Here is a 21,395-nt window from a genome sequence, read left to right on the forward strand (position 1 = left end):
TGAGGCACCGAACTCTGCTAGAATGATGTGGTGTGGTACCGATGGTTTGCTGCGGGATCATCCGAGCAAACATCAGTATCTGTAGGCGCTCGACTCAAGCCCACTCTGTGTCTGAAAGGTCGGCTCCCCACCACGGGCTACCGTACATGCCTGCTGAGCGGACCAAAGAATCAAAAAGGAGAGACTTGGTCCGTGGGTCCTGGAAGTGGGAGTGGTAGCACTGTCGCTCCAGCCTGGCAAGAGCGACGTAGCCCCGACTGATCCTGGCCTGCATGGCCGGGCGCATCGTGAAGATCGGGCCTGAGAAGACAACGCCCAAGTATGTGTAAGAGTCAACTATCTCAACAGGGTCGCCGACGAAGAGGAACTGCTCTCGGTGCATAGCGGGTCTGGAAGTGTTGAAGATCATCACCTTGGTTTTCCCAAGGTTGACCTTCAAGTCATGTGTATCACAGAAGACCTGAAGTCCATCTAGGTGTCGCTAAAGACCAGTAGCAGAAGAGGATAGTAGTACTACATCGTCTGCGTATAGGAGAATCTAGATGACAGCCTCCGCAAGAGAGCAGCCTGCACCTCCGAGTGTCCTGATGGTGGTCTCGAGCTCGTCGATGTAGAGGGGGCCAAATAGAGTCGGTGACAAGGGACATCCTTGTTTGACTCTGATAGTGCTCATGATCTCTGGGGTCCAGCTGGTGCCAATCCTGACCTGGCCCGTCACCCGCTCATAGAGAGCTACTACTGCCCAGATAACCTCCGAGTCGTAGCCTAACTCCTGCAGGCGTCTGACGAGTCGGGCGCGGGGAACGGTGTCAAATGCCTTGCGGAAATCCACAAAGCAACAATATACTCTCTGTCTCCTGTGTCTGGCCTCCTCAATGATCCCTCTAAGTGTAAAAATGTGATCGTAAGTCGAGTGATCCGTCCTGAAACCGGCCTGTCCGGATGCCCTGAGCCCCTGTACCTCTGCGCGAGCACTGACCTCGCCATCTAACACTGATGCATAGATCTTCGACATAACATGTCCAATCATGATGGTCCTGTAATTCCCTGGATCCATGGGATCTCCTGCTTTGTGGATGGGTGTGATAGTGTTCAGGCTCCAGGCTCTGGGGAACCCGTGGCAGACAGCTTCATTGAACAGCGTTGCCAGGATGGGGGCTAGAGTTTTGATGCCATAGGCAACAAACTCTGTGCATAGGCCCTCATGATCCTTAGCTCGGCCATTGTGAAGCTTGAGCGCTGCATGGGAGACTCCCTGGGTTGTGAAGAGGGTGCAAGAAGTGGGGCGGGGGGTGGCTGAGAGGTCGGGAGGAGGTTGATCAGGGATATCATAGAGTGTACGTGCGTAGGAGTGCCAGAGGGAAGTGTCTGTGAGGGGGGAGGGGGATCGGCGTTCTAGGAATTTCCTCCAGAAATCCTTGGAGTTGCTACTAAACAGAATGTTCAGTAGTGTATCCTCATTCTGGCGCAGGGGAAGTTGCATGCAAGGGAGATCAATATGATCTATGTGTCAACACATGACGATTTTGCAAACATCTTCACCAAAGCACTTCCATGTGAGAAGTTTAAGGCATTTCGCAGTGCCCAGAACTTATCTCCTTTTGGTGATTGATCACTTCCTTGTACATCATATTGGCACTGTAGGGGGATGTTAGAATTATTGGCATATTCTAGGCAATGGCCAATGTAATTAATAAGTGAGTACTTTTCCCTCACTAGGAGTTTTTCCCCCTAACCACAGTTAGTGGGTTAGTATAGTTTTGTCACTTGGACAAAATTATCCTCTCACTTGTACTCATCTTATCATCTTCTATTGCACACTTACATCTTGCTCTTGCTCTCACACTCTTGCATTCCTGCTCCCTTCTTCTCTCACAAGTAAACTGTTAGCAATCCTCGTCTACTCACTCATTAACCTCATAATAAATAGACACAATGCAAGCGACAGTCGATTCAACCACTTAACAAATCTTAGAAATAAACTTCAACAACAACAATGGGAGGTTGGAATGCCACTCCTCAGAGAAAACAGTACACAGTACACCCACTGGCCCCAAATCCCTTAGCGCCCCTTTCGATATTTATTTAATGCTTATGAATGGAAATGCTTTACACCAGCGGTTCACCCCTGTACTGCTCCTCTTTGCAAATCCTCCGACTATCTTCTTGGCATCCAATCCAAGTGCACCACTAGAATCCAACTAGCAAGGCAATCTTAGGCATCCACTTCTGACCTGACCCAACTGAAAGGCTTCCAAGCATCCAAACCACTAGCAAACTGTACTCAAGCAGCGTCAAGGCTTTCACATGCAACACACTGATCCTCTAGCCTTTCCCTAGACACACCCTTTACTTCTGCGTGCTCTTTAACACTAGTTTGGTAGAAGGACATAAAAATGTCCTAGGACTCTTTTATGTCCTATTAACTTAGCCACTTCCTAGAATTATTCAAAAGAATCGATAAGGTATTTTGGGGTTTTGATTATTTGCCATAATAGCTTATATTCTATAAAAAAACTTGGAATTATTATGAATTAGGACTTGCACCTATTAGTTTGAGTTCTACCTAAAGTGTTAAGGTCAACCTAACACCGACATTTCAAGCTAATTTGTTAGGTTTTAGATAAAATGGCCATACTTCTTACTTAGAATGAGTTTTCTTAGAGTATTTAAGTCTTAGAGACTAAGGGTAACTATAACACATACATTTATATTTACTTGGAGCTAGATAATCATACTAATTATGATCTATGGCCTTAAATGTAATTTTAGTGAATGATGATGGTGAGGAAAAAATTGATCTTTTGCAAATTCTTCAGCATGCCTTACAAGTTCCAAACTCAACCATACTTCATATATGTGTTCAATAGGATATGGAGTTCAATAGGATCTTCAACACATCCCAAGCAGCTATGCATAGAGAGCAGTTCACTTTTGATGGATCACCACTTGATATTGTTTCATCATACACCTACCTAGGGGTTCTCTTTTCTAGTCCCATTTTTACGATGACACTGGCTATACATGCCCATTTGAGCAGAGGGTTTGCCTAGTTAGCCAAGCTAAAGAGACAGTGCTTCCACTCACACTTTCAGGACCCTCAAACCAAGGCCCTCCTTTTTGTCTCCTTGGTCCGGCCAACAAGCATGTACGATAGCCCTTGTTGGGCACCAGATCTCTCTAAGGCAAAGTAGGCTCGAGTAGAGCATCTCTAGATTCTCATGCTATTGCAGATGATATACAGTAACTCCTCAATTCCCCACCAAATCATTCAAGCTGACTTTAGGTCATCTCTGCTGCAGATTGATGCAGCATTCCTATTAGAATTATAGATATAATTCAGCAGTGACCAATGTAATTTAATAAGCTAGTTAGGGGCACTTTTCCCTCTTTAAGAGGTTTTTCCCCCTAACCGCACTTAGTCCACTAACTATGGTTAGTGACTACTAAGGTTTTGTCACTAGGATAAAACCTTATCTCACTCCTTCATTTGTATCTCTTACACTCTTCTATTGCAAATAAGCTTTCAAGCTTTCAAGCTCTCAGCTCACTCTCTTGCTCTCTCTCCACTCACACTCACATTTGGTATCAGAGCAAATCGTGCTCTTGGACTTGCTCCCGGACTCTAGCTCCCGTGAGCTCCCTTTGCTAGCTGTACCTTCTGTCTGCTGCAGTCTCGTCATCCCGTACAGTGCCATACATTCCATACAGGTCCGTACGGCCCTGCTACTCCAGCACGTACTACACCTGCATTGATCGTCCGTACCTACTGCTTTCGTACCTGTCGTACCTGCTCGTACCTGCAGTCTTGTCGTCCGTACCTTCCGTACGCCCCTCGTCGACAGCTCCGTCTGTACAATCCGTACGATTCGTCATCGCCAGCCGTACAGCTCCTGTGTCATTTCGTCCAAACTGATATTTGGTTGCTGCCCGTACAAGTACCTGCGAATTCTTCCGTACAGCTCATTGGTTGTTCTTTGCGATGCCTTCCGTACAAGACATACGGAATGTTCCGTACAGTCTTCGTACCTGCTGTACATTCCGTACTGTTTTGCCATACAGCCTGTAGCACATAGCTCGTCCGTACAGTACGGCCATTTGTATTCGCGGGCAGACATTGCAAACACTTTGCAGGTGTTGATGAAATTTGGAGCTGCACTTGGAGCAAGCATTGCAAACAGATCTGCAGATCTGGTCTGAAATTTGGGGCTTTTGCTCAGAAATTGCAGATTTGGGGTTTTTAGTAAATTTGCCCCTTTCTAGTTACAATTTCAAGCTCAAAATTTGAGGCTTTCAGTTTTGCAGTACAATTTCTTGCAGAAATTTGGGGATTTTGTGATTACACTACAATTTCGCAGTGCTTTTGCAAACAAAGCGCAATTTTTACAACATTTGGGGCTTTTGGTCAATTTGCCCCTTTCTAGTTGCAATTTCAGGCCTATTTTGGGGCTTTTGTGTTGGGAGAGCAATTTTGGAGATTTCAGTTCACACTGCCTTTCTGTAAGTGTTTTGCAGCACTTATGGCAGATTTCGGGAGAGTTTTGATGCTTTGACAGATTTCTGACAGAGAAATTGCAGAAATCTGAGTTGCATTTTCAGCCAGTGCTAAGGGAATTCAGTTTTGTATTTGCTGTAATCTCTTTCTCAGACATGGCCCAGCAAAATCAGAATGATTTCCAGTTCGGTGGTCTTTCACAGGAAGACAAGTTGGATGGTACCAACTACTCCCTCTAGAGTTTTATGGTACGCAATATTCTGATTTCTCGTAATTTGTGGGATTATGTGAATGGGGATGAGATCCGACCAGCAGGTATGGCACCTAATACCCCTCTCCAGCAAGGAGGAGGAAGAGGTCGTGCACAGGGTGCAGCTGCAGGACAGGTTGTTGGTGCAGCTGTAGCCACCACTCCAGAGCAGAAGAGATGGGATTCACGGGATGCCTTAGCTTTGTCATGCATCTCTCTTTCAGTGAAAAGATTTATCATTCCGCATATCCGGTCGTGTAAGACCTCGAAGGCAGCGTGGGATATCTTAGAAAGCATGTATGCAGCCCGGAATGATGCAAGGGTATCTTTCTTGAAAAGAGAGTTAAGTAACACACATATGGAAGAGGGTGACTCCATGTCAGTCCACCTCACAAAGCTACAGGATCTCAAAGAGCAATTATTGAACATTGATGAGATTATTCATGATTCAGAGATGATTACCACCGCTCTGAATTCTCTTCCTGAGACTTATCTCAGCTTTCATACCTCGCTGAACTTATCATTGAGGGGGGGTGCAAATCCTCTCACTTTTCATGAGTTGATAGGACTTCTGCTTCACGAAGAGCAGACCAGGAAAATCTTGGCTTCACGTGCAAGTGAACAAGCTATGCTCTCAAAGTTCAAGTCAAAAACAAAGGGACAGGCAAAGACATCAGTAAATCAGCCTTCCACTGGGTCAGGACAGCCTTCACAAAAGGCTAAGAATGATACAACTAAGCCCAAGAAGAAGGGTTTTTGTCATTACTGCAAAAAGCCAGGTCATCACATTGCAGAATGCAGGAAAAGGCTTGCAAAAGAGAAGAAAAACAGCTCCGGTATGGCTGTTTCAGATTCAGCTCCTCATGCATCTGACAGTGGGGATGCTGCAGCCAACTTTGTTGGACAGGATTATGCCTTTTTATCTTGCATTTCAGATTTAGGCTGGCTGCTCCAGATGCTCGGGATAGTACAGCCACTTGTAATGATGATACATATGCCTTTTTGACTTGCAGTTATGATCCCTCCATGGATGCATCAGCTTTCAGTGTCAATGAAACACTGAATACTTGGTATTTTGATAGCGGTGCCTCCAAGCATATCACTTCTAGGAAGTGTCTCTTTACTTCCGTGCATCCACCTCCCGTTGGTAAGAAAGTTTTCTGGAAGGCAAGGGTATTGTGCATCAGCTCACAGTGAGGCTGACCCCTCAGCAAAATGGCAAAGCTGAGAGGAAAAATAGAACTCTTATGGAGATGGACAGATGTATGCTGAAAAGCAAACACATGCCTCACAAATTCTGGCTTGAAGGTCTAATGTGTGCCAACTACATCTTAAATCGGTCTCCCACTAAGGCTTTGAAAACAAAAACTCCCTATGAAGTCTGGAATGGGAGAAAGCTTTCAGTGGATCATTTCCGTGTCTTTGGATGCCTTGCATATGCTCATGTGCCAGTTGAATTTCGGCATAAGTTGTCAGATAAGGCAATTAAGTGCATATTTGTTGGGTACAATGCAGAAAGCAAGGGGTACCATCTCTACAATCTTGCTACACGCAAAATCATTGTCAGTAGAGATGTGATATTTGCAGAAAATTCAGCTCACACTCAGGCTGAATTTCAGAGGATGTTTTTGAGGGGTTGCTACCCATTGCCTTGGGTTCCCCTCTGAGGCAAATCAAAATTTACAGCCACCTCCCGATGCTCCAGTTCAGCCACAGGATGTCTTGCCACCTCCACAGGCAGTGGAACAGGTGGTTCAGCAAGAAATTGCAGACATACATGCAGGAAAAACAGTCCCAAACTGGCTGTTACAGACTCTCAGGGAGAGTAAGATTGATGCTCCATTACTTGGCAGGACTCATAGTGCAGTAAGGCACATGGAAGGTACTAATTCAGTGGAATCAGCATATGCAGGTACTCTTCTCGATGAGGAGGAGCCTGCAACATTCGAAGAAGCAAAGGACAATGTGCATTGGATGAATGCCATGCACGATGAATTGCAGTCCATTCAGAAAAATCAGACTTGGGATGTCGTAGACTTGCCACCAGGTAAACATGCCAGAAGCCAGATGGCTCCATTGACAGATACAAGGCAAGGCTGGTTGCCAAAGGCTATGCTCAGAAAAAGGGCATAAATTATGAGGAGACTTTTGCTCCTACATCCCGGATGACCACCATCCGATCTGTTATTGCAATGGCTGCACATTTTGAGTGGAATGTTCATCAGTTGGACATTAAAACAGCCTTCCTAAATGGAGACTTGTTGAAAGAGGTTTATGTCAAACAACCTCCAGGCTTTGAAATTTCAGACAATGCACTTCAGGTATGCAAGCTAAATAAAGCTTTGTATGGGTTGAAACAGGCCCCTCGTGCATGGTATGCCAAGATTCATGCCTTTTGACCAGCAAGGGGCTGCACAATAGTCCTACTGAGAGCACCCTCTACATCAAGTAGGATGGGGGGGAAATTTTAGTCATCATTCTTTATGTGGATGACTTACTGCTCACAGGGTCCAATGAAGATAATATTGCAGATTTCAAAGTTGATTTGCAGACCAACTTTGACATGTCAAATTTGGGGCTGCTTCACTTTTATTTGGGGATCCAGTTCTCTCAAGAGAGACGTGGCACTGTTATGTCTCAATCCAAGTATGTGCAGAAACTATCTCTAACCTTAAACCACCATAGCCCCACCAGCCATCAAGTCCATCATGACCTCTCTTCTAGGAGCCTCCAATATCTGCTGTACCAGACCAAACTTGGCATTGGATTTAATGTGATATTATGATGATGACGACAATGATGTTAATGTTATGACTATGTAGTGCTGATGATTTTATAACTATGTAGCATTTAGCACCTAGCATGGGAGATGATGCCCGTTTTAGTAGCTTCACCCTTTCAACTTGTTGTATCAGGTTTCATACAGTCTCATAGACCCATCGGTCTTCTGAAGACTTTAATAAACTTTCTTTCTTTCTTTCTTTCTTTCTTTCTTACAACCTCGACGTATGTTGATGTTTAAGCCATTTGCTCCTTGAAAACCTCCAACCTGCTCTAATTGGGCAAACTATGCATGCATAGTGGCTACCTTTGTGTTCCAGTCCTAATCAATGTTTTGTAATTGGCCCTGCAATGACATCTTAAGAGTGCAAGCTGCTTGAGTGAGGTGGCCCAAAGGGAAGGGGGGGGAAGAGAGAGAGAGAGAGAGAGAGAGAGGGGGGGGGGGGGGGAGCGGCTGAGAAGGACAGGGAGGACTGAGGGTGAGAGGGGGCTGATGGGATTGAAGGCTAGCTGTGGGGGGGAGGGAGGGAGGAGGAGTAGCTGTGGGAGGGGAGAGGCAGCTGTGGGTCGTGGAAGGGCAGGTGCTAAGGGAAAAGGATGTGGGCAAAGAGGCTGTGGAAGTGTAGGACAGCTGCAGGTGGAGCAACGCAGCTGCAAGGGAGATGGAGAATGGCTGTTGGTGTGAGAAGAGCAGCTGCGGGGGGAGATGGAGAGCTGGTTGAGAAGAGCAGGCTATGAGTCACAGGCAACAGCCTGTGGGGGGGAGAGGAAGCAAGGCGAGGTAGCGAGGTGGTGGGGAGGGCAGCAGGGAAGCACAACAGGGAGGATATAAGCTGAAAATTACTTACACCTCTCACAGCAATATGGCTTTTAGTGCCACCAAACACAAAATAATCCAAATATTCCTCGATGAAATGTTTGGGTTACAGAATACGGTCAACAGCAGTAAACAACCTGGTGTGCAAAAGACATTTCAAAACATCTCGCCTGAAATGTTTATTGTGACCATCTTGCATCCAGGACTGGAAAAATGAGCTACAGTGTCCTCTCATTGCTAACCAGATGACTCAAGCTTTTCCTGAGACTCCTATGAATGTGATGTCATTATAAGCAAGAGGGACAAGCACGTGTTGGTTACTCAAGAACCTAACTAGACAATATCTCAAAACATACCCATTTTGGTTTTCTGAATTCACGCAAACATGATTTGGAAAGCCTCGCCACCCTTGGAAAGAAAATGCTAGAGCCTCCAAAGAGAAGTGTTTGTATCATGGTGTAGCTACCACCATACAGTGCAAATTTCTTCATAATGAACTCCCACAAGTTGCAAAGACACAGCAACCTGTTGACTGTTTTGAGGTGCTTCAAATCATCCTCAACCCCAAAAGAGATGAAAATTTATCATGCAAAAACACTATAGAAGAAAGAGTACCTTGGAATCGAATTCATGTGCGTTCCTCATGAACCAAAATAGCAGTTCCAAACACATGGGCACATATGCTACAAAATCTTTCTCATAAAAGTGAACGTCATCTATAAGATGCTGTAGAGAGCGACAAGCTGCCAACTGCAAGTCCATGTATACTTTAGTCAGTTGTTTAAACATAATCAAATGAATACTGTATTCCTAAAGTGCAAGACTATATACAGCAGTTAAAAATTCAGTCTTTGTTTTTTACTTGCACACAAATGGACAAGTTAGCAGCTACTATGCCAGAACAAGAATAGTGACACAGTCACATGAATGCCTGCTTATAGAATGCACAACCGAGGATGATTGTTGTTCGTTCTAGGAGGGACAAACCATGTAAAGATTCAATTTCAAGCCAGAACTTGCGCTACTTTGAACCGGCTTAAGTTTGCCTTTAACAGAGACGGCATAACCAAACCATTGTCTGAATCAGAAACTTGAAACATCAGTATTTTTTCTACTAAGTCACACAGCTCACTGCTTGTTAATTTTCCGTTACTCATTGTATGCACACTGAACCCATTGTTGTTTCCAAAAGTTTCTTCCAGACAACGATACAAGCCCAAAAGTTCCTCCGTATCAAAAAGATTAACCCAGCTCAAACAAAATGAAAGAACATGATAGATAACGTTTCAGACTGGTTTGCAATGCTTTTATAGTGTTAATCTTATCAACGGTAAGAAATAAGAAAGCTTGCTGCCGATGCCTTCTGGTAGTAGACTGATCAAACTACAAAACTATAAACTGCTCTTTATAGTCCATTCCCAGACCAATGCTATAGCTGTGATGCTCATGTATTGCAACTTCTCGTCGTCATAGCACCCTGCATTCTTCTACTCCATGCCCTCAAACATCTAAGAGAACGCCCTCTTGTCAACTCTATTTATTATCAGAGAGAATTCCAGGGACGTTGAATACAACATGGAGGAATAACTCATAGAGAGTTTTGTATTGGGGGCATAGGCATCAATTTTGAAAATACGCATACATGTGACTACTAAATAGAATGGAAAGAGGGCTAAAGTCCCAAGTATTATTATGCTTGAAACAAATGGATTTGCACTTTTAAGTAGTCCCACATATATATATATATATATATATATATAGATAGAGAGAGAGAGAGACTCTCCTCTGACCCCCAACCACATATTTGGGGGCACAAGAAGCTCCAACAGTGGCTGGGCGGCTGGGTTAAGTGGGACCTGCAATGGCTGTCCTTACACACTGTCACATTGATTTGGACATCATCAAACACCTTGCATGGTTACAATGCCGTTAGGTGTTGCAAGTATCAGTCCAGAGATTACCTGTGAACAGTGCTGCAGGCGACTGTGAAGAGTGTGCAGCAATGGAGAAGGCCTGCAGGAGGTGGCAGCCTGTCGTATGTACTTTGTAGCTGACACATTCACAACTGATGCCCAGATGGCTGTTTGTGATAATGACCATCTGAATGATATTGGCACATATGTCAAACTGGATGATGATTTGTCATGTTTGCACTGGGTCTTGAGGCATAGGCCTCACCCCTACATGGATGAATTGGCATCCATTTAGTGTCTACATTGATGAGTTGGCATCCTTTATTGACCACCAATAATAGTTGTGGAGTACTAGGGTTAGACTTAAGAGCAGTGAACCATGTGTTGTGCCAAGGGCTATCAGTTACATAGGAATGTTAGCCTAGGACCATGGTATGTACTAGAAGATAGAGCACTACCTTAGAAAGAGGACTCATAGGGGGTAATTACCTTTGAGTTTGTTTAGTTAACCCACAGGGCAAGGATATGGTGAGGTGGCAGCCACCTATGCTTGCAAACCTTCTTCAAGTAGAAAGAAGGAGAAAGCATCAAGAGATATCAAGGCGAGATGGCTATAAGCTTGAGCCTACTTATGTGGGTTGAGACAAGAGTAATAGTTGAGAACGTAACACCGGTATCAAAGCTTTCAAGCATTGGGTGTGACTGTCATAGCTATCTAAATATTTTTTATGGCATCACGCCAACCTAGCAACTGAACACTCTTTCGTGAACATATCCAAAAAGAATACCAAATACCACATAAATGGTGAGTGTACACACACACACGCTCAAATTTCTGCAACCTTCCTTCGGGATAAGATGAATGAGAGCCTCTGTAAGTGAATCCGCATAGTACTTGAGCCCCAAATGCTCTGTAGGGCTGAGATAACATGGTCCCCAAAAACTTTTCAAAAAGCAAAAAAAAAGGTGAGCCCGGGCACTTGCTCTTGTGAAGGACAACAAGTGCAGTCCTAAATTCCGGATTGGTGAAATGTGAGACCCACATGTCTGGTTTCCTTACCTCGGGATACGCGCCAGCAACCAAACACAACCTCAGGATACCTGCCTGCAGCAGGGCTGCCTTGAAAAGCGTGCAAGAGGAGAAGGAACAGCCAGAGCTGCAGCAACAGCCACCATGAAAATGCCAAGAAAAATGCAAGGGGGAGCTTCTGCAACTCCTACTAGCCTCCAGGAGGGTGAGGGGAGAGAGATGGTAGGTGGGAGAAAGCCATGCACCTACATGCATCACACTTGACCCTTCATTAAATCTCTAACCACCATACCAATGACAACGGTGGTTGTCCTTGGACCCAACTTTTAGACCCCTCTTTCAAGCCTTTGCCTTGCCCCTAGGACCTAGTGGTGCACCTAGACTTTGCCCCTAGGAGCTTCTAGGAAGTGTGCACTTCCTCTAGCGAGTCCCTCACAGCCAAACCATTACTACACTTAACCATGGTTAACCCCAGGTCAAGCTTGGGTTAAGTTAAAAAGTTACTTCACATCACTTTTCATGTCCTCGTGACAACTTTGCACAATCTCTAGCATCTAGTTGTGTTCATGAATAAAAAGAATGTCAGTAGATCCCCTAGTAACTTCTAGATGAAGCTGATTTCTAATCAGCTACCTTTGGTGGCGATGTGGCACACCGTCAAGGCCCTGAATAGTCTAGCTAACAATCCTCATTGGCAGGAGGAATTACGCTAGAAAGCCTTACCCGACCTGATGGCCAAAACAACTCCCTCGTGTATCAAAGATCGCAGTTAGTAGTGGAGAAAAGCAAAATCCATAGTGTGAAGAATCCCCACACCAAGTATCGCATCATCAAAGCTAGAGGGCACAAACTCTATCTCTCCATAATCAGCTACAGAAGAGAGTTCCTCTAAGCCACGCACAACGCTAGAGTGTTAACATCCCTACCGGCAAAAGAGCTAAGGAAGCAAGAGCCACATCCTTCCCTCGGTCAACAAAGGGAGACTTGAGAACAAAAGTGTAAGGGCGCAGTTCGGACGAAGGGCGGGTCTGGAGATGGAACTCAAGGAGCAACATCACTGGCCTCCGTCCAGCAAAGGTCTAGGACACCACTGGCTGTGGCTTGTAAATGTCGTGGGCATCACTAGCTGCAACCAGGATTAGGATACAACACAACCGTAACGAAGTCTGAGACGAGAAGACCTCTTGATTTGTAGGTGGTGGAGCGGTAACTCTAACTGCAACCCCAAGCGGAGCAGAAGTACGGGCCACAGAGTGAGAGCTAGACTCTGTCTAGGAGGACGAGGGGCCGCACCAGAAGATTTATTTAGCCTTTCTTCTTCTTGGGGCGATCTCTAGCAAAATGCCCAAAGGTCCTGCATATCCAGCCTGCCTACAATCTCGACTCTCTGTCGAAAAAGAGAGCCATCAAGACAGTGAAGCATTATGTGGTCATCAAAAGTATTAAGACCTGACACAATGACCCTATTCTTAGGCACCTCGTCCGATCTGCTCATCAATGCTTGCAGAAGAGGGTAAACCAGGACAAAATCCAAATATTTAAGATATTTTAAAGGGTTGATATTACCGAGACTCGGCTCCAATCTTAGCTAGGAGTCGACAGTACATATGAGTCAGCAGTAGAAATTTGATGAAAAGTGAGGTCGTTTCCCTATGCTCCTCTACAGAATCAAATCCTAAAAAGGGCTTGAAGAACATCTTCCTAGAACCAAGCGCCAATGTGTGAGTATAGAGTGAGTGAGAGAGAGCAAGAGAGAGTGTGAGAGCTGGAAGCTTGGAAGCTGAAAGCTTAGTTGCAATAGAAGAGAGTGAGAGTACAACACACTGAAGGAAAAGATAAGGTTTTGTCCTAGTGACAAAACCTTAGTAGTCACTAACCATAGTTAGTGAACTAACTGCGGTTAGGGAGAAAAACCTCTTAAAGAGGGAAAAGTGCCCCTAACTAGCTTATTATATTACATTGGTCACTGCTGAATTATATCTATAATTCTAACACCCCCCTGCAGTGCCAATGTCATGTACAAGGCTGATCAATCACCAAACGGATATAAGTTCAGGGCACTGCGAAATGCCTCAAACTTTTCATGTGGTAGTGCTTTGGTGAAAATATCTGCAACGTTGTCATGTGTGGACACAAAGATCATCTTGATCTCTCCTGCATGCAACTTCTCTTTGACATAGTGATAGTGAACCTCGATGTGTTTCGTGCGAGCATGAAACACTGGATTCTTTGCCACTGCAATGGCACTCTGACTATCAGTGAGAATTGGAGAGGGACCCTCCAAAGACAGATGAAGATCAGCAAATAGACGTCGCAGCCAGACACATTCAACTGTTGCTGTGAAAGCTGCCCTGTACTCAGCTTCACATGATGAGGTAGCCACTGTAGATTGTTTCTTGCTCAGCCATGAAATGCAAGATTTACCCAAACAGAAACAATTGCCACTAGTGGACTGCCTAGTGTCATAATCACCAGCCCAATCTGAATCACTGTAGGCATGCAACCCCCCTTGGGAAATAGTAAGCCAAAAGACTTTGTGCCCTACAAATAATGGAAGATGCGCTTAACTGCCTGCCAATGCATAGTTTTTGGGCTGTGCATGTACCTGCTCACCTGAGATACTGCAAACTGAATATCAGCTCTAGTGTTGCAGAGATATATGAGGCATCCAACAACCTGACTGTAAAGTGTGGCATCAACTGATTCTCCTGCATCATGCATTGTGAGTTTCAGCCCCGGCTCCATAGGAGTGGCTATGGGCTTACACTCTTGCATGTTAAATCTGTCCAAGAGTTTCTGAACATAATTGGACTGAGACATAACAGTGCCACGTCTCTCATGAGAGAACTGGATCCCCAAATAAAAGTGAAGCAGCCCCAAATCTGACATGTCAAAGTTGGTCTGCAAATCAGCTTTGAAATCTGCAATTTTTTCTTCATTGGACCCTGTGAGCAGTAAGTCATCGACATAAACAAGGAAGACTAATATTTCCTCCCCATCCATCTTGATGTAGAGGGTGCTCTCAGTAGGACTATTGTGCAGCCCCTTGCTTGTCAAAAAGGCATGTATCTTGGCATACCATGCACGAGGGGCCTGTTTCAGCCCATATAAAGCTTTATTGAGCTTGCATACTTGAAGTGCATTTGCTGTAATTGCAAAGCCCGGAGGTGGTTTGACATACACCTCTTCCAGCAAGTCCCCATTTAAGAAGGCTGTTTTTATGTCCAACTGATGAACATTCCACTCAAAATGTGCAGCCATTGCAATTACTGATCGGATGGTGGTCATCCGGGATGTAGGAGCAAATGTCTCCTCATAATCTATGCCCTTTTTCTGAGCATAGCCCTTAGCAACCAGCCTGGCCTTATATCTGTCAATGGAGCCATCTGGCTTCCATTTGACTTTGAATACCCATCGTGTGCCAATGGCATGTTTACCCTGTGGCAAGTCCACAACATCCCAAGTCTGATTTTTTGCAATGGACTGCAACTCATCGTGCATGGCATTCATCCAATGCACATTATCCTTTGCCTCTTCAAATGTGGTAGGCTCCTCCTCATTAAGGAGAGTACCTACATATGCTGATTCCACTGAATTAGCACCTTCCATGTGCCTTGCTGCACTGCGAGTCCTGCCAAGTAACGGAGCATCAAGTTCTGAGAGTCTGTAACAGCCAGTTTGGGACTGTTTTTGCTGCATGTATGTCTGCCATTTCTTGCTGCACCACCTGTTCCACTGCCTGTGGAGGGGGCAAGACATCCTGTGGCGGAACTGAAGCATTTGGAGGTTGCTGTAAATTCTAATTTGGATCAGAAAAATCAGCAGGGGAACCCAAAGCAATGGGTAGCAACCCCTCAAAGACATCCTCTGAAGACGAAGGCATTTGAAATTCAGCCTGAGTGTGAGCTGAATTCTCAGAAAATATCACGTCTCCACTTACTATGATTTTGCGTGTAGCAGGATTGTAGAGACGGTACTCCTTGCTTTTTGCACTGTATCCAACAAATATGCATTTGATGGCTTTATCTGACAATTTGTGCCTAAATTCAACTGGCACATGTGCATAGGCAAGGCATCCAAAGACTTGGAAGTGATCCACTGAAGGCTTCCTGTCATTCCAGACCTCAAAAGGAGTTTTTGTTTTTAAAGCCTTAGTGGGAGCCCTGTTCAAAATGTATTGGCACACATCAAACCCTCTAGCCAGAATTTATGAGGCATACATCTGTCCATCTCCATGAGGGTGCTTTTCAGCATACATCTGTCCATCTCCATGAGGGTTCTATTTTTCCTCTCAGCTTTGCCATTTTGCTGAGGGGTCAGCCTGACTGTGAGCTGATGCACAATACCCTTGCCCTTGAGAAAAGCATCAAATTCTGCAGATAGGTATTCTCCACCTCTATACGTGCGTAATGTCTGCATCCTGAGTCCGGTTTCATTTTCAACCATGGCTGAAAAGTGTTTAAACACCGTGAACACTTCAGATTTCTTTTTCAGCCCATAAACCCAAGTAAAATTGGAGTAGTCATCAATAAATGTAACAAAGTAGAGATGACCACCCAACGACGGAGTCCTCATGGGACCACAGACATCACTGTGTATAAGCTGCAATTTGCGAACAGCTTTAACTGAACCATCCTTCTTGAAGGGGCATTTATGCATCTTACCTAAAATGCACCCTTCACAGGCATGTGGAGGAGGTATCTCAAGAGGTGGCAATGCATCAACCATTGAAACTTTCTGAAGTGTCATCAAGCTGTTGTAATGCATGTGACCATATCTGGCATGCCATAATTCTGCATTTTGCATGGCAGCTGTAGGGGTAGAAACTGCCAGAGCATGGGCTGCTCTTTTCTCAAAAATATCAAGCTGAAAAAGCCCACGCAGCAGAGTACCAGATAACCTTAAGGCATAGTTAGCTTCCCTGTCTCGGACAGCACATTTGTCATCCTCAAAGATGACCTGAAATCCCCCTCTGTTAAGAGTGGACACTGAAGGAGATTTTTGGTTATGCCAGGCACATATAAGACATCTGAAAGTCTGAAAATTGAGCCATCAATGGCAGTGAGCTCAACCTCTCCTGTGCCACGTATTGAATATGATGAGTTGTTGGCACAAGTGACTTTCTTACCAACAGGAGGTGGATGCAAGGAAGTAAAAAGACACTTCCTAGAAGTGATGTGCTTGGATGCACCGCTGTCAAAATACCATGTGTTCAGTGTTTCATTAACACTGAAAGTAGATGCATCTGTAGAAGAGTCAAAGCTGCAAGTCAAAAATGCATATGTATCATCACTGCAAGAGGCTGTACTATCCCGAGCATCTGGAACAGCCAACCTAGAATCTGAAATGCAAGATAAAAAGGCATAATCCTGACCAACAAAGTTGGCTGCAGCATCCCCACTATCAGATGCATGAGGGGCTGAATCTGAAACAGCCATACCTGAGCTGTTTTTCTTTTCTTTTGCAAGCCTTTTCCTGCATTCTGCTATGTGATGACCTGGCTTTTTGCAGTAATGACAAAAACCCTTCTTTTTGGGCTTACTTGCATCATTTTTAGCCTTTTGTGAAGGCTGTCCTGACCCACTGGAAGGCTGATTTGCTGATGTCTTTGCCTGTCCCTTTGTTTTTTATTTAAATTTTGAGAGCATGGCTTGTTCACCTGCACGTGAAGCCAATTTTTTCCTGGTCTGCTCCTCCTGAAGCAGAAGTCCTATCAACTCATGAAAAGTGAGGGGATTTGCACCCCCCCTCAATGATAAGTTCAGCGAAGTGTGAAAGCTGAGATAAGAATCAGGAAGAGAATTCAGAGTGGTTGTAATCATCTCTGAATCAAGAATAATTTCATCTATGTTTAACAATTGCTCTCTGAGATCCTGTAGCTTTGTGAGGTGGACTGACATGGAGTCACCCTCCTCCATATGTGTATTGCTCAACTCTCTTTTTAAGAAAGATACCCTGGCATCATTCCGGGCTGCATACATGCTTTCCAAGATATCCCACGTTGCCCTGGAGGTCTTACACGACCGGATATGCGGAATGATAGATCTTTTCACTGAAAGAGAGATGCATGACAAAGCTAAGGCATCCCGTGAATCCCATCTCTTCTGCTCTGGAGTATTGACTGTAGCTGCACCAACAACTTATCCTGCAGCTGCACCCTGTGCACGACCTCTTCCACCTCCTTGCTGAGGAGGGGTAGCAGATGCAATATCTGCTGGTCGGATCTCATCCCCATTGACATAATCCCATAGATTTCGAGAAATCAGAATATTACGTACCATGAAACTCCAGAGGGAGTAGTTGGTACCATCCAACTTGTCTTCTTGTGAAAGACCACCAAACGGAAACTCATTCTGATTTTGATGGGCCATTTCTGAGAAAAAGATTGAAGCGGATACAAAGCAGAATTCCCTTACTGGGAATGGAATGCACAACTCCCAAAAAAACACAGCCAAGCACAGGCTGTAAATGCAACTTAGATTTCTGTACTTGCACTGTCAGAAATCTGTCCAAGCATCAAAAACTCTCCAAAATCTGCCAAAAGTGCTTCAAACACTCCAAGAAAGGCAGTATGAACTGAATACTCCAAAAAATGCTCTCCCAACACAAAAGCCCCAATTTGTGGCTTGAAATTGCAACCAAAAAGGGGCAAAATTACTAAAAGCCCCAAATCTGCAATTTTTGAACAAAAGCCCCAAATTTCAGACTAGATCTGCAGATCTGTGTAGAAGCCCCAAATTTTAAACAAAATCTGCAATTTTGCTCCAGATGTAGCTCCAAAACTGCACAATGATTGCAATGCCTGCAATATACAAAATGCCCCAAATGTACTCCCAAACAACTGAACCAAACTATGGTTTTCTGCAAGATGTGCCAGCCAAAGAACACCTGTGGCTGAAGGCAACCTGTGTAAATCTGCAAATACAGATCTGAAAGTCCAGAAATGCACGCAAATCTATGAAAGGTACAGATGGTACGGTACAGTACGTACGGACTGTACGACAGGAACGGGACTGTCAGCGCAGGTACGGAATCCAACTGTACGGCGAATTTGTACGGACGTTGCAAGGTACGGCGACCTGTACGGTTGCTGTACGACAGTTGTACATCGAGTCTGTATGGAGAGAAGCGATACATGTACGACAGTCTGTACGGTATTGTACGGAGACTGTACGTACGTTGTACGGTGCTGCACGAAAATTGTACGAACGATGTACGGCGCTGCACAGAACCTGTACGGAGAATGTACGGAGGCAGTACGTCAGAATTCCGTACGGACTGTACGGACGAGTTGGAGCAGGCTGAAACATGAAGCAAAGGACTGGAACTTGAAGGGAGCAGGGAGCCCGAAGCTCTTGAACCCGCTCTGATACCAAATGTGAGTATAGAGTGAGTGAGAGAGAGAGCAAGAGAGAGTGTGAGAGCTGGAAGCTTGGAAGCTGAAAGCTTAGTTGCAATAGAAGAGAGTGAGAGTACAACACACTGAAGGAAAAGATAAGGTTTTGTCCTAGTGACAAAACCTTAGTAGTCACTAACCATAGTTAGTGAACTAACTGCGGTTAGGGGGAAAAACCTCTTAAAGAGGGAAAAGTGCCCCTAACTAGCTTATTATATTACATTGGTCACTGCTGAATTATATCTATAATTCTAACACAATGGACTAGCCTTCAGCGCTGTGCTCGCTGCTCCAAGAGAGTCAAAGGCCACCTAAAAGAAACCTCATCCCAATAATCAAACGTCAAGAAGCCATGGGTGAAGTCCAAAGGTAAAGCCACAAGCAGCTAGTCCCTATCTTGTGATCTAGAAGGCTGGTACCCATGAATGTGTGCAAAGAGGGTGGGGGAGCGCGCTAACTCTACATCCTTTTGCAACAGCAACTATTGTCTTTTGAAAAAATGCATGTTCTCGTAGCTGATGGAAGTGAACTGAATGGGTCGCCATTCATCAATTGAGGGTGGAAGGACGATTCAAACATATAAATAACCCATCCAACGCTTGGAAAGGTTGAAGAGAGAGGCTAGAGCTGGAGAGCCTAAAGGAAGGCGGAGGAAGAGCGAAGGGAAAGGGAGAGGCTAGAGCGGTAGTTCAGCTAAAGAAGAGGAGAGGAGAAGGGCTGGGAGGGGATGAGAGGAGCAAAGGGGCTGAGGAGGGGAGAGGGAGAGATTGAGAAAAGGCAAGAGAGAAAGAGAGAAAGAAAGAAGAAAGAAGAAAGAAAGTCTATTAATGTCCACTAGAGACCAAAAGGTCTATGGGATAGCAAGAAACCCTCTAGTACATCTGCTTTTGGGAGGGCACATGGCAGCTCCCAAGGAGTGCAAAAGCAACCCCAATTTACTTAGAGTATCTACATAATAGTCTGAAAGAGTAATCAGCCATACATCAGTTTAAGACTGAGAGTCTTTTGGTTTTGATTTAAACTCTCTGACTAGGGCTACGCCTTCACAGTAAACTGCCCATTTTCCATCCTCTCTGGCAGCCCTGACTTTAGCTAACTCAGTTGCCTTATTCTTGAGTTGAGCTTGTGTAAGCTCCTCACCTATCCATACTTTGGTACCCTCCAGCTTGTAAGATTGTCCAAGAAGCTTGATCCGCACATCTTTTGACTTCAGTGTAAGGATTGCATGACCTTTATAGTGCATAATAGAATCTGGCCTCCAGAGAAAAAGAAAGTAAGAAAGATGTATTAACGTCTGCAAGAGGCCTCACGGGCCTATGAGACAAAGTTCAAGCCAAAAAGTAACTCATACAAGCCATGATAGCTGAAGCAAAGGGTTCACTAAGACCCTTGCTGAAAGCTAAAGTGCTAAACTAGTGAATCAAGTGTCAAAATACTAGAGTAGCAAAAGCAAAATAGCAGAGAGACAGAGACAGAGATAGACAGAGAAAGAAAGAAAGAAAGATATATTAACGTCCGCGGGAGACCTCGCGGGCCTATGGGACAAAAGTGCGGAAACAAAGTAAACTCATACAAGCCACTGTGGGCTGGGGCGAAGGGCTCACTAAGGTCCTCGCTGAGTACTAGAAAACACATAAACTGAAATACTAATGTAGTACATCATATTAAGTCAGGCCAGAAAAGCCAAATAGTGTGTAACATGAGTGAAGCATGTCAGGCGCTTAGGGCTAATGCTCCAAGAACATGATCTTGCTCCATGTATCCAGGCTCCGTGATAGCTCTCTGGTGTGACATAAAGAGCTCACGTATCTGCATCTGTCGAGCTGTCTAGCGCTGTGGTGGGGGGCGTGGTCTCCTCGATCTCTGGATCCGATGGGCTATGTCAAGTGTAATGCCACGTCTCTGTCGGTCGCCTCTGAGGAGAGATGAGATAGGTTGAACCTCAATCGCGTGTACTCTGGTCTCCTGTCGCATGTGAGATCCCCGTGTCCCTCGTCCAGTAGTGGTGTCGTGTCGACTCCCTCTACTGACCCATCTATCTCTCATGTCAGCTAGCTCCTCCTCCTCCTCTACTCCCGAGTGCCCTAGAGCTGACTCAAATGCATAGAAGTCAGTGACCTGCCTCTGCGCTCGATCCACCTCAGTGTCCTATGATGTGGTGGTCGCATCCTGCTGCTCTCTAATCCGTCGCAGTAGTGTCTCTCTCTCTCGTAGTAGTAGAGAGAGAGAGAGAGGTAGGGAGGGAGGGAGGGGACTAAGGGCTAGTTACGGGGAAGGGAGGAGTAGCTGCAGGAGAGCCATAGCAATTGTAGGATAGGAGAGACCTACAAAGGAAGTGGATGAAGAGGAGGTTCTTGCACAATCAGGTTTTCTTATCTTTGCATAAGTAGAGAGTTTTCTTATTTCTCATTTTAAGGGTTTTCGGTTTTGACGCTTATGTACATGTGAACAAAGCAAGTAGAGCAAAGTTATATCCGAGGAGGAAGACGTGCATCTTTATAGGTTACGATGGGACCTTGGATAAGTATAAAGCGACACTTGTCGTCAGGACCCAACTTCGTCCAAGAGCTGCTCTTCATAAAGTAACAGTATATGCGGCGTCAAAACTCAAGATGACAACCGGAACGGGGTCGTATTTGTGTCGCCCGCGTAGAGGATTTGCGACAGGAGGGTGCCGGTGGAGCAAGGCTGCTACAAGGGAGAAGAAGAGCAG

General features: G+C 45.1%; 1 protein-coding gene across 2 annotated transcripts in view; it reads right to left on the minus strand.

Moving 5' to 3' along the window:
• Positions 1 to 21,395, minus strand: part of LOC147894125 (ARM repeat superfamily protein) — a 136,046-nt gene that overhangs the window by 35,212 nt on the left and 79,439 nt on the right. For both annotated transcript variants that reach the window (XM_087384634.1, XM_087384633.1), the window contains exon 14: positions 8,959 to 9,093. In XM_087384634.1, the coding sequence (XP_087240760.1) occupies positions 8,959 to 9,093 (135 nt within the window). The remainder of the gene's footprint in view (positions 1 to 8,958; positions 9,094 to 21,395) is intronic.

Source organism: Dipteris shenzhenensis, chromosome 14 (genome assembly GCF_047967505.1).
Source record: "Dipteris shenzhenensis isolate YYH24624 ecotype China chromosome 14, Dip_SZ_1.0, whole genome shotgun sequence".
Lineage (NCBI taxonomy): Eukaryota > Viridiplantae > Streptophyta > Polypodiopsida > Gleicheniales > Dipteridaceae > Dipteris > Dipteris shenzhenensis.